Genomic DNA, 14,025 nt, shown 5'->3' with positions numbered 1-14,025 from the left:
ACAGTACAACCAATATTCTCTACCTACAAAATCCCTAGTCATACTTAAGCATGACCTCTTGTATGAAGCTTTAACCTCCTGATGACTTCCCCTCCACCCATAGAGCACTTTTTACATACAAATAAATTCAAGTCATATTAAGACTTACATACACAGCACCGAAGATACAAATACAAATAAGATACTATTTCTACTTTGAAAAAGTTTGGGAAAAGATATCTATGATGGCATCTCTGATATAGTTGTCAGATTTTTATTCCCTACATTTATTCTTTCAACAAATTTAGAAGCATCAAATACACAGACACCCTCATTCCACCAAATAATAATTTACGCAAGTCATTGCACCATCTGAAATCTTTCTACACCATTTGACCTTCACAAATCTCTACTCAACTTTCACCCTGACCCTGAAATTTACTCTCATTTCCTATCAAGATCTAGCCAGACCAAGGTCACCAGTAATTATCTCCCAAGCCCAACAATTCGTTTTTTCATCCTTGCTATTTCCCTAGTAATTTTATACTTGGGTGGGTGCCTTTGAGTGTTTGTGTGTTTTGTATTTACAGCTATAATGGTAGAAACCTGCAGTATCACAGCTCATTTTATAAGGCTTTGGAAATAACATGGGCCGAATCCCAGACCCTAAGACCCAGCAGTAAATATAATAAAAGCCTGATATAACATGTTTAACCTGGAAGGAGGGCATTGTTTCTGTCCCTTAACAGCTCATTATAGAGATTCCACTTCATTGCTATTTCTCCCCATCTACAAAGCAGCCTACAGACTGCTTAAGAACATGCTCATTGGCTAGATGTTTAGATTAAATGACCTTTAGGGGTCTCTTTTTACCCCCTGAAATTCTGTAATTCTGGTGAGTTTCTTTTTCTTAGAAGTGTGGTGCAAAAGCATCATCTCAAAACAATGCCTAGCTCATCGCAGATAAAAACACAGACACAGGAGCCAGAATAACTGGCCTCAAATCTTGACTATATACACGGTCTTAAGACAAAGCATTTTAATTTTTCTAGCTTCATCAACTCATCTATAAAATGATGATCATACTCATACCTACTTCATAGGCCTGTTGTGAGGAACAAATAGCTGATATATTTAAATCATAGTGCCCACCACTTACGAAGTGTGCAATAAATTATGAACTACTAGTTAGCAAATATGTGTCCAAGGAATTCTACAATTCCATGAACTCCCAGTAACTTACAATATATGTCAGTAGGCACTCACAAAACACTGGAACCTGTTCTTAGGTCTGAATTTTATAGGCCTCATTCAAACCTTTTAAATACCTGGTCTCATCAAAACAAGAATATCTTTTAAATTAGAAAGGCAGTCAGGATTTTTTGAAAACTAATTCTTAGCATAAATACCAGGTATATGCATACTAAATCTACCAACTGAAATGCCATTATGAGATCATGTTGGCATAATTCTATTATATTCAAAAAATTCACATCCATTTTTTTTAAAAGTTCAAAACAAGCATTCACACAACTGTAATATCTCCTCTTTGCAAAATCTTACTCTAGGTGTGTCAAAAGTTCTAATCAGTCCACCAGGATACAGACACTGACAGCAGTTTAAAAGACATAATCCAGTAACATATTACCTAGTTCCATGAAGCTTGGAAACCGAAACAAACTTTCAACATTGGAATGACTTAAGCAGTGGGTAAATTTGGCACATTTTAGTCATTTTAAAAGCATTAAAACATATTTCAAAGATTTCAAACTTGCAATTATTTTTGCTCCCACTCAAAACATGAAATAAACATTGGTTTTAAAAAGATATGTGCTTTTTAATCTATCAAAATAGCTTAATGAATAAAAATTGTTTCCCCAAACTAAACCATTTTTCATACATTTGCAATGTATCCAGCAGGTTTTAGCAGTCTGAACATAGAAAAGCTATTGGTAAATTGTAGCCCCCTCCTATATTCATATATATCAAACTTCAGGTGTGGTTATTTTATGAAAACTCCTCGAAAAATATGTTTCACACATTTACTTTGAAACTTAATTCACTAGCAAAGCTGCACTTTTGTCTACCTCAGTGACACTAATATTTATGCTTATCTTGTGGACTGGGTCTCACTTTATACATCTTCCCTGTATTAATCCCAAATGATAATTGCCTTTTAAATCTGCTTGACAAATACATTTGGAGCACTTACTCTCTAAGATATTTGGCTGGATGCTTTAAGGAGTTTAAAGCTGGTTACAACAGGCTTACCCCTCAAAGAGCTCCCACTCAAGGTGGGCAGAAAAGCAATGTAGAGAAATAAACTTAGCACAAGACTATCTGCTCTGTCCCTGTCCATTTACAAGTTCTGGGCCTAGTGTGCCATCATGATGAAGGAAGGATACACAGGCCAACCAGACTTCTGTTCTTGGCCACCACTGCCTGACTTGTTTGCCACTGGCCCCTAATTCCTTCTTCTGCAATCTCCTAAATCCTGGCTCCCTATACTCACCCCAAGCTTGTGCCTTTTTTGACACATTTAGAGCCCCTTATTGATTCAGATTTCTCTTCACTCTTGAGTTCCAGACTTGCAAAGCTCCAGGTTAGAGCCCCTTTGCCAGTTCTGCTTTATAAGAACTACTTAACATAGACCCCTCTCACTCTCCACTTCCCCCTGGCCTTGCAACCTTCCTGCCATAGAAGGGGAATCAGAAAAAGACACAAGGCAATCATTTTATAAGAACGATACAAAGAATGTTCTACAACTGGTTTCTATACCAGTTGTTAAAGTTAAGTCAGAAAAGTGAGAGATGGCTTCTGGGTTTAAATCTTCTTTTCTGATGTTGCTCAGTGATGAGCTTAAAAGATGCCCAGGAGGTAAAACTAAAGCAGAAAAAGCATGCTTATACTCATTAAAAAATTACATTTGTGTTAACAATTTTTCTGTAGTATCTCATCATGGTGATAGAAAGACTAACTAGAACTTTTCAGTTTCTACACGTCAGGCACTTTCCGGATCCAATTTTATTAATTATTCGCCTCCACATTTCAATGGGTACAAGTTTTATCTGAGGGAGAAATACAGAATAATAACAGATGTCTCAGGAACTGCCACTTAACATCCCCATTTCTTAGCACTTTAGTTTTAAAGTTGCTGTTGCGTCTACTACTGTTTCAATGTGAATCAGAATTTGTATGCATTCCAAACATAAATCTTCCTATTCAAATGTAACATGTATACAAATTCCAACTCCTTGGCTTCAGGCAAAAGCAGCGTATCAAAACAGGTGGCATCCTCCAGGAAGACAAGCCTAGAACTTCTATAAATCAATGGGGATAGGTGCATGGGCTGACAGCAGGTTTCCCTGCACCCAATCTGGCATTGAAGAGAAATGAGAGAGGTGGAGCTAACAGAGAAAGCATATGACAACTCCATATCTGTAGGAAGCAGCCTGTTATTGAGGCAGAATCAGAGAAAAGAAATGCATTGTGAGTAGCCCTAAAGCTGCTAATCTCTGGTGGTGAGGGACAGTTAAGGCCAAAATAATTCACTCAAATACATAATCCTGTGTCATAAAGAATGTATGTGTCTGTGAACAATAAGAATTCCTGCCAGCCTAGAACATGGACAGATGTAGCATTTATTCCACACAAACCTCTTGCCAGTACCTGGTCCAGAAAAAACTTATCTCATTAAAAAATGAGCATCTATGCAAAACTAATCCAAGAAAATAAGAGAAAACAAATAGCGGGGGAAATAGAAGACAAAGAATATTCACCAAGAAAAATGTTTCCATAAAGTAGATGAAAATGTGGGGCAAACATATTGCCAAAGTCTTAAAAACAAACAAACAACTGAAACAAAGCTACTGTATCTATAAAACAAGAGTTCATATCAAATATACAAGAGCTCAGGGACGATAATTCCAGACAATAGAAAATGAAATATAATTTGGTAGAGCTCAGAAAACAAACATTTCACTGAAAGCAACCAGACTGTGCTGAAAACACTGCAAGATAAAAGGATGACAGGAATAGAAAATAGTATGAAATGAAGTAGGAAAAAAAACCCCCAGAACTAGAGAAAGCAATAGCTAGACAGGACACATGTGCAATAACTGGCATCTTGAAGAAAAGTTAAAAAATAGTAATAAAAAGGAAAACTGTTAAAGATATACTTCAAAGTAACTTTCTAGAAATATGTTTTGGATCTGTAGACTAAGAGGGTACACTGAACCCCAGGAAAAACTGATACAAAACATTCAGCCTTGAATCTTGTTTTATTAAGGTTACTGGCATTGAAAGAAAAATCTGTTGTTGGACTGAGGCAAAAGTTTAAGTCAGGCTGTTACTATGTACAGCAGTGTTCAATGCTAGCAGACACTGGGGCAATAATACAAGGTCCTCAATGAAATAAAGTGTGTGATCCAAGAACTGTACATGGCCAAATAATCACTAAAGTGTAAAGAAAATAAAATTTTTGAACTTGCAAAAACTCAGGGAATGTAGTCCCAAAGCCCTTCTTCAGGAAACTACTAGAGGCCAAACTTTGAAAAGAATATGAGTGTTGACTGCATTTAACTTTGCAACTAAGACAAAAACAATTGTGGAGATTATGGTCACAGAACAGAATTTAGATGTTATAAACTCTAATGATGTAGTATATAGCAAAAGTTTGAAGAAGAGGACAAGGTGGTGGGTAGGTATGCTGATTTTCTCATCTGTAGAGAACAGAATATTATTATTAAAGCTGATAAATCATGTAATAGAGCTATAAGTATATTTCCAAGCCTCAAGAATATGTTATAAAAGCTATCTGACATCAAAAATCAGATGAGTTTGGAAGGAAGATAAGGGAAAGAAAGTAGAAAGAAATAATTTCATCATGCTCTCAGTAGGAAGTCAATAGCTGTCTAAATAAACAGAAGCATACGTATTTGGAGGAAAGGGCATTGTCATATATTGCTGGTGAGAGTGCAATTTTCTTTAAACAAAAGGACTCCATAGGACTTCTCTGGACCTATTACATGGGACCAAGAAACAAGGGGCAACTTTGCAGTGTTCAGCTTTAGAGACTAACTGAAAATGGAAATACAGTAGAGGGGCAACATGTTCTTTCTTAACACAAAGCATTAACTGTCTCTCCAGTGCCACCTTGTTATATTGTAGTTGACAACTGTGACACTTGACCGCCCACTACCTTTTGAACACGATATGCCCTGTTCCCTAAGAAGGCAGCCAAAACTTGCTTTCTCAGCTTTTTGTGCAGCTAAGGTACAGGGATGTGGCCAGCACTGTAACAATCAGACATAACCAGACGGGAACTTGATACTCAAGAGATCAACATGAAGAATTCATCTCTGGCCACTGTGATAAACCCAACTTTCAAGGAAGGCAAAGGCGGGGGTTCTGGTATCAAGTGCCCTGAGACAGTACCAATGAGGCAGTACCATCAGGTCTACACTTGATCTTAGCCAAAAGGCCAAGAAGTGATTAAGAGCAGTTCTAAAGAGTGGTTTGAGCATTATTCTTACCTAGCTGCCTCTATTTCTGATGTAGTTTGGATATTTGTCCCTGCCCAAATCTCATGTTGAACTGTAATCCCCAATGCTGAATGCAGGACCTAGCGGAAAGTGGTTGGGCCATCAGGACAGATCCCTCATGGCTTGGTGCTGTCTTTGCCATAGTGAATTCTCTCAAGAGCTGGTCATTTAAAAGTGTGTGGCACCTCCCCATTCCACCTCTTGCTCCTATTTTCACCATGTGATGTGCCTGCTTTCTCTTCACCTTCTGACATGATTGTAAGTTTCCTGAGGCCTCCCTGAAGCTGAGCAGATGCCAGCACTATGCTTCCTATAAAGCCTGCAGAACCATGAGCCAATTAAACCTCTTTTCTTTATAAATTACCCAGTCCCAGGGATTTCTTTATAGCGATACAAGAATGGCCTAATAAAACTCTCCACTATCTGGCCATCCTGGATATTCTGTAAGACAGCATGCTTTAAGAATAAGTATCTTTTTTTGCTTAAACTAGGTAGAGTTATGTTGCTTACGATTAAGAACTGTGCCTAAGTGCATTATAGTACTGGCAAAGCAAACACTTAACAAAGCAAAAAACAAATTTAAAACATCCTTTTATGTGGAAAAGACCAAGGAACTAACATTTTCATTTGCTCTAGAGACCATATACACAGTACCTTCAAAATAAGCCAAGTATCTGTGAAACATACCATTCCCTAGAACATCTTATCTATTCTAAATGTAAGTTAAAGAATGGGCTCTGTTAAAATATGTCTTGGTTTTAAAGTACATTATATATAAATCACCAAAAATTATAGCATTCCAGACTGGTAGAATCAAATACAGCTGAATCTTACAATCTTGGCTTGCTAAAATCCTTTGGAGATTTTATGGACAATGATTCTAAATTCATCTAATTTATTCTAGGCTCCAAAGCTTGCTTTTAAGCCCAAAGTGAAATCAAGTTCATTGCCTAGTGTGAAAGGATTAAGGGATAATGTCATTTCCATTGTCCCCTCTCCTGTTCTTGGCTATGAAAAGCAGCAAAATATACACATTCATCCTAGAGCTTCATGATAAAGAAGTGCTGCAGCTGGTGAATTTTACTGCTTAATAGACACATTTAATTTGGAATCCAGGTATTGAGTGCAAAGATTTCTAATGTAGTGGTTCCCAAAGTGTGGTTCCCAGAGCACAACATCAGCATCACCTGGGCACTTGTTGGAAATACAAATTCTCAGGCTCTACAGCTAACTTATTGAATTGGAAATTCTGGGGGTAGAGATGAGACTTGTTTCATATAATTCTTCCAGTGATTCCATTTGAGAAACACTTTTTTTGGCAGCACAACTAAACCATCAAACACAAAGACAAGTCTACTACTGAGAATAGTAAGATGTACCTTCTTAATAACACATTCTAGTCCATTCAGGGAGTCCTTACCTAGAACTTAACTTCACGTGTAGCATAAATTTCATTTCTTCTTCTACAGAGGAGATATAGGACGTGTTCCTAAAGTCTAATATAGAAGTAACTTTTCCTGGGATTGTCAGACATTAAGAACCCTTTGATCTTCTCTTCAGGCTAAATAATCCCAGTTCCTTTAAGCTTTACTTATAATCACTTCTTATAAGGTACTTATCGCTTTTTAAAACTCTTTACCAATCTCCAGAATAAAGAATAAACTTATTTTATTGTTCAAATGAATTGAAAATATTCCCTGTCATTGGACAATAGAAACTAATGCCATGCGACCTAGGTTTCTTATATTCTACCTGTTTTACAAGATGTACTTCTAAAAGTATCAAATTTCAGGTCTGTCCTTTCTAGATATTCCAGTTCTTCCTCCTCATCTGTGTTCTTTTTCCCAATAAAAAGTTTTAGTTCATTGTAAGGTCACTAAGTATTTCACGTATATTGCATTAAACATCCTGATCCTCATCTGTCCTATTGTGAATTGACCAGATGGATATTCCTCTGACTCTCTCCTGAGCAGGTTTTAGTTAATTAAAAATGATTATTTTTACTACATATTTGATGTATCAGCCAGATGTTACCTGTGGTCATTTCTAAAAAGGATCATTTGGTGCTGGTTGTAAAATACATATTTTCTTTGGGAGGCAAAGCCCCTGAGTGTGATCAGAAAAATAAAGGTAGAAATTGATTTCACCTCATACCTTTTTCCTAGCGCCAAAATGGGCATAACATTTCACTGTCTTGGAAGGTAAGATCTATTCAAATTCTTTCTGCTTCTTTATACCTCTGCACTGTGGCCCTATTTATGATGTGTACAGTATCAGGTAGATGGAAGAAAAATTAATATTGGTTTCTCTCTGTACTAGAAGTGTAAGTTAATTTTTCCAAAGAAACAGATTTGGTTTCTGTAAGACATGTATGTATGACATAGCAAACTGTTCTGCTCAATCAGGATGGAGACTGTGTTATGTTGTTGGGAGGATGCACTTCCAGATATCTGTAACAGTTCCCACTGCTACCACAGGTCTCTACAAACTATTTTTCATGTGAACCAATTTGTCTGAATTTCTCATCAGTGTTGAAATAATCCAGAATGGGGCAAGAATACTTTAATTATAAAACTGTTTTGTGACAACATGTCATTTCCTCTCCATGTGTATACAAATTAGAATCCAAACAAGCCCCCATAACACGTTTTTTTCTTCCTTAAAATAAAGTAACATTCAACCCTTAAAAAAAATCATCCAAATTTTTTTGGTCACCAATTTTAGAGGTCATCCAAAATTCTGAGATTCTAACAGATGAAATCAACCATGCTATCACACTATCACTTGGTATAGATTGAGAAGGTTGGTCTCTAAAACACCATTTCGAAGACTCCAAGAGGCAAAGGTGAATCTCTTGTAAGTCTTAAGTTTACATGGTGACAAACATGATTAGATAGAGCAGGGTGCGTAAACAAGCGAGAAATGTTCAGTTCCAAAGACTAGGGTATGTGTTGTAAAATAATTCGTCATGTGGTGGGGATGTACGTTCTGGCATCAGCTCTGACATTCTATGTGGTCTTACACAAGTGACTTCTCCAATCTGTTTCGTTTCTCAATGTAAAAAAAAAAAAAGTGTTGAACTACATGTTCTCTAAAGTCTGTTTATGCTCCCACGTTATGACTGATTGTTTCAAAAATAACTTTAAAGCCTAATATTCTTACTGAACAATTGCAACAGGGCAGGGTGCTTTTATTAACTTAGAAGCTTTAAACACAGAACACAGAAGGTCATTTTCTGATTGTATAAAGCATCTGATCCCAATGTTCTGAAGTACACACATCAGCTTGTAGTAAATCATAGTCACCTCAGAAATGACCTCTTCCTCTTACGTTTTCAAAGCAATCAACATTAATGAGGGTGTTCCTATTAAAGTCATCTGTGTTACATTTGATTTCAAGAGCCAGGTAAGGATGGGCAGACATTCCCAGATGAACAGTCCCACAGTCCTTGGAATAAAATTTCCCCCCAAATATAACATTACTTACCTTTAGATCAGGCCATGCTCATCAGCCTCTAATAGGTCTGAGGGACTCACTAATCTTAATTTCCTATGTGAATCTGTAATTGTCCACAGAGGTCAATTTCAGTGGATGCCTCATATAAATTAAAATTGAAGATAATGATGCCTGTTCACTTGATCAACTAAAATGACCAGCTGGGTTTAATGGGAAGAAAACAGAACCCTCTGTGAAACTGGAATAGCTTCAAAGATGATAGACTGTAATTATTTTTCTGTAATGTTTCTTCTCCAAAGGTGACCGGCCATTGCACTGGTGGGCACCTGGGCTAGCATATTATGAGGCTGAATACGCGTTCGGAGCCACTGACCATATCCAAAGGCACAAGTCAAAAGTTGGCATCCTGCTAAGGCAATGGGGAAAAACAGAATTTCTTTTCTATTCTTATTTTAGTCATTTCATTTACAGTTAAGAGAGGTGCTCTGAGGGACTTGCTAAATTGTCTCCCGAGAGGCAAATTCTAATTTAGATTGGTACAAAAGTGTTTTCTCTTTTTAGCCATAAAACATTGTCTTGAATTTGTTCTAATTATCCTTAGGGTAATATAATTTTAGGTCTGAAAGAACTTTGACATCATCTGCCCCAACCCATTTTCTTTTTTTTTTTTTTTTTTAAATTTATTTATTATTATACTTTAAGTTGTAGGGTACATGTGCATAACGTGCAGGTTTGTTACATATGTATACTTGTGCCTTGTTGGTGTGCTGCACCCATCAACTCGTCAATTACATCAGGTATAACTCCCAATGCAATCCCTCCCCCCTCCCCCCTCCCCAATATAGGCCCCGGTGTGTGATGTTCCCCTTCCTTCTTTACAGATGAAGAAACTGAGGTCAAGAGATGTGAACTGACTGGACCAAGGAGTCAAAGAGGGAGAGTTCAGGCTAGAATTCAGCAGGTGAGAAGATGAAACCAAAACTGACTTCCAGTCCAGGTTTTTGCTTATGAGCAACTGGAGAGCCATTCAGGGAAGAAAAAGACTCTCCTGATGAAAATCACCATTTAAAGAAACACATTCTGTAACGAGGTAGAGGTGCTAGCAAGCAGAATCTCCAGAAGAGCGAGGCTGGGACAGACAGACAGCAGAAAAACCAGCCAGCACGAGGCAGATTACCGTCCCCTCATCTGATGGGAGCTCTGTTTATGTACACCTGACTATGTGTATCGAGGGAAAGGGAGACCTGGAGGTGACTGCACGCACTTGGGAGCCCGCCTGTCTGCTTGGGCTTGATTTTTAACTCTGCTAATTTTGAGCAACCTTTGGCATGTTGCTTAAATTCTTTGTTCCTCAGTCCCCTGTCTGTATAAAAGGATGATTACATCAGTACTTACTGCTATAAGGATCAAATCCCTTACTGTATTTGCCTTACTATTATGAGGATTAAATCAGAGTTAAATAAATTGATACATGTAAAGCTTATTACATAGCAAGTACTGTTAATATCTACTGTTTTCCTCCATTCACTATACCAGAAAATTTGAAGAGTTTCAGAACACATACATAAGTTGCATTCATTAATAATGTACTAGGGTGTTTTACAGATACATACCCAAGGAATCAACTAGAGAGATTCAGAGACTCACTGATCAAATCTCTTTTTATGTTTCACGTATTACTTTTTCATTATGTATTGTAATACTTTTAAGTTTTTTTTAAAAAAATAAACTATAGGAACTTTATTATTTAAAAAACTTTAATGATATTCATAGTTGTATATAACAATGCCAGAAAGTTCATCAGCACGACAATTAATAAAAGCACATACCCATTGCGAAAATGAAAGATGAGTTTTCACGGCAGGAAATTAGTGCTGAATCAGTGACTCCTGAAGTCGTTACAGCAGCACTTGCGGAATGTTGCATTTTCCTTTGCTAGGGCACACTGCTTGGGCAGTTTAATACTGTTTTTTTCCACCTTAGAATTTGATGTTGTCAAAGCTACCATTAACATTTTACTTAAGGGTTTTTAGGAGAAACCCTTCACAAAGTTAATAGTGCAGATCTTCTAGTAATTAAGATCATTTCAGATGTGCCTGAAACGAGTACCACATGTGGATGAGTTTGGTTTTTCCATTCCATTCTTTAAGCTCGGTAGAAATTTTAAGGAGAGGAATGCCAGTTACCTATTACCCAATGTTTTAATTAAATAATTTTAGCAATTGTGTAGAAAAATAATTTTTAAGCGTTGTCCTAAAGAACTTTTCTGGAAGTGGTGACTAATTTAAGACATTGGAAGATCATGATAAGCTGCGTATCTTCCAGTCACATGATGGTAAATCTGTGAGGAAAAGCAGAGTTTAATTAACAATCATTCTATAATTATACACATCACTTAATAGTTATACTATCAAATAATAATGAATAGTTTTAACGAACATTTCATTTTAAAGCCTCACTAGTATGCGCTTCAGCAGAATCTCCACCCTACTCACTTGTGATGGAGGTTTGCTTGGAAGAAAAGGTAGAGGATTGGGTAGGATGAGGTCCATCAGATGAGTTTTTATCTCCAGTTCTCAATTGGACTTTTCAATTCCTTTCTCAAAAACACGTGTCAATTTATTCCAAAGACAGAGATTATTACTCACCTGCCTCTCGATGTCCGAGAGCAGAGTACTGGCACCTATACGAAAGAGTTCTGGCTTCAGCCACTCATCTCCAAGCTCCTCCTTTACAAGAGAGAGCCAAGCAAGGGAATCCTTTGCACTGCGGATGCCTCCTGCTGGTTTAAAGCCTATCTAAATGGGAAGGCAGAGAATAGAACAACCTTTATTGTTACTAGATTTCTTTTAAAAATAATAATATGTTTATTTTGTTGAAAAAAAAAATCTTTTCACTTCATCCAGTGAAAGGGCTTAGATCAGTGACTCATGCCCATTCACACTACAGAAAAACTTTCCCAAGATTTTTGGAAGAATGTCACTGCTTCTGAAGAGATACTACTGAGGGTTAGTAACCCTCATTAACATTTCACTTATTGGAAAGTCATAAACCTCAACCATCTAGACTATAGCTGTGAACCTGGAATAAACAAGGAAGGTGTCAATACATAGGAAAACAGATTACAAAAGCCCATTCATTCTACATTTCTACAAGTAAGCCTGTAGAGTCACTTCTCAGCCTTCATCTTGAGGTTCAAAAGACACACGCATTTAAAGTCAAAGGACAGAATCAGCAAGGCTGCAAGGTTACCCTAACCAAACTGGCAGCAATACAGCAAGGAAAGTTGACAGTTGTTTTAATCAATTTAACTGCAGGGATTTTTTTTTCTAAGTTGCAGGCACACACAGCTCTAAAAAGCTGGCAGACCAGTTACATAAGAGCAGTAGGAAAACACCATGGGGGGCTCCTCATACTCCAGTAGTCTTTAAGGGTGGACCATAACACAGCCCAATTCAGTCAATATCTGATATTCGTAAATGATGTCCCTGTATCCATTAGGAAATGAAAGATATGTTCCATATATAATAAAACTCTGATATATAATAAAACTTACATGTTTCGGGAACCTGGCTATGCAGTACAGTCGGGAATCTACAGATATTAGTGGTCAGAACAACACCTCAGAGCCTGAATACTAAATCTCTCCCATTTTACCACTCAGGGCTATGACTGGTTGCCCCAGCAGATGACTGCTAACAGAATGCTAGAGAAGGGAGACATTAAATGAATATAGTCTATTATCTACCCAAGCAGGAAACCTTCTAGTTTAACCCAAACTCCACCATTCCCTGGCCACACCACACCCAATATTTAAGTCCTGCCAATTCTACCTCCTTACTTTCCTTACCCCCCATATGCACACTTTCTGCTATACTCTCACTTATCAGTTCTCACAGGAAGTATCAGTTAAAGTCTTTTAACTGGTTTCCCTGCCTCAATTACACAACATCACACAACTAAGCAGTAGCAGTGCAGGGATTCCAAAGGTATCTGCTGTTACTCTGGAGCCCAAGCTATGACTCTGTAAGGTAGTAGGCGGGTTAAGTAGGATGAGGTTATTTGTTGAGAAGAAGCCAAAAAAATCAATTAGTTGATATTAGCATACATGTTAATCATAGGAGCATTTTTGTCAATTAGGCAGTGCTTCTTATAGATTTTCTATACAGTTCAGTTTGTGTCAGCCTGTCTGTTTCCAGAGAGGTTCTAACATAAGTTTATCCTTTTTTTTTTTTTAAGAGAAAGAATATGGAAAACATAAATCTGCAATGAAATCAGTTATGAAATATTAAACCTCTGCTTCTCAGAAGTGATACTAATCATGGTCTGGAAGGTGGCCTATCTCATTTGAAAACACCCTTAAATCAACGACGTAGAAACTTTAGAGTCTAAGGGCCGCGCGAGCAACTTGTCAACAACCCGAAAGGCTGCACCTGATTTGCAAACACATACACAGAGCCTCTTTGTTTGAAATCAAATATGATTAAATGAATACAATTTGGCCTGTGCCTGTCTTTGTCTTAATAAAACTAGGATGGACTTATTTATTACCGAGGGAAAGAATCAATACAATTAAAAAGAAAGGACTGAAAGACAGCAAAGTGTCCCTCCCTCTGTACTCTGGCCTGGAACACCGAGCACTTAAAAATTTCATTGACATTCTTTGCTTGTTGTCTAAGAGCTCTCCTGAGAAGGGACGTACTCATTTTTCCATTCCAGCATTTAACACAGGTTAACATCGCAAATGGTTAACTACCCAATAAATGTTTCTTGAGAACAAAACTGGATTGGGTCCCCAGTGGCAAGTTTGAACCCTGGCAATGGAACTTAATGCAAACAGATGCCTGAGGACTACGCCAGACCCAAAACCATCAGGGATGGGGGCCTAGGCATCTATAAGTATGAAAAGTTTCACATGTGGTTTGATGTTCTTTGGCTAAGAATGAGAATCACAATCACATGAGTGGTGGTAGTTTCAACTGAGGACCAAAGATAGATTTATAATTTTTACAGCTTATTTAAACAAAAAGTCTTTTAACTTATTTGG

General features: G+C 37.4%; 1 protein-coding gene and 1 long non-coding RNA gene across 5 annotated transcripts in view; one reads left to right on the top strand and one right to left on the bottom strand.

Moving 5' to 3' along the window:
• Window positions 1-14,025, top strand: part of LOC135966177 (uncharacterized) — a 151,456-nt gene that overhangs the window by 3,778 nt on the left and 133,653 nt on the right. The window lies entirely within an intron of this gene.
• The window catches only part of DERA (deoxyribose-phosphate aldolase), a 129,018-nt gene continuing 125,710 nt past the window's right edge, over window positions 10,718-14,025 (bottom strand). For 3 of the 4 annotated variants that reach the window (XM_074006328.1, XM_005570251.5, XM_065523804.2), the window contains 2 exons: window positions 11,627-11,776; window positions 10,718-11,319 (listed from right to left, as the gene is read on the bottom strand). In XM_074006328.1, the coding sequence (XP_073862429.1) occupies window positions 11,263-11,319; window positions 11,627-11,776 (207 nt within the window). In that variant the 3' untranslated portion in view covers window positions 10,718-11,262. The remainder of the gene's footprint in view (window positions 11,320-11,626; window positions 11,777-14,025) is intronic. The other variant, XR_010579300.2, reaches the window with a different exon arrangement.

The sequence above is a fragment of the Macaca fascicularis genome, chromosome 11 (assembly GCF_037993035.2).
Source record: "Macaca fascicularis isolate 582-1 chromosome 11, T2T-MFA8v1.1".
NCBI lineage: Eukaryota > Metazoa > Chordata > Mammalia > Primates > Cercopithecidae > Macaca > Macaca fascicularis.
The sequence above is the reverse complement of the archived record's forward strand: the minus strand, read 5'-3'. Positions and strand labels throughout refer to the sequence as shown.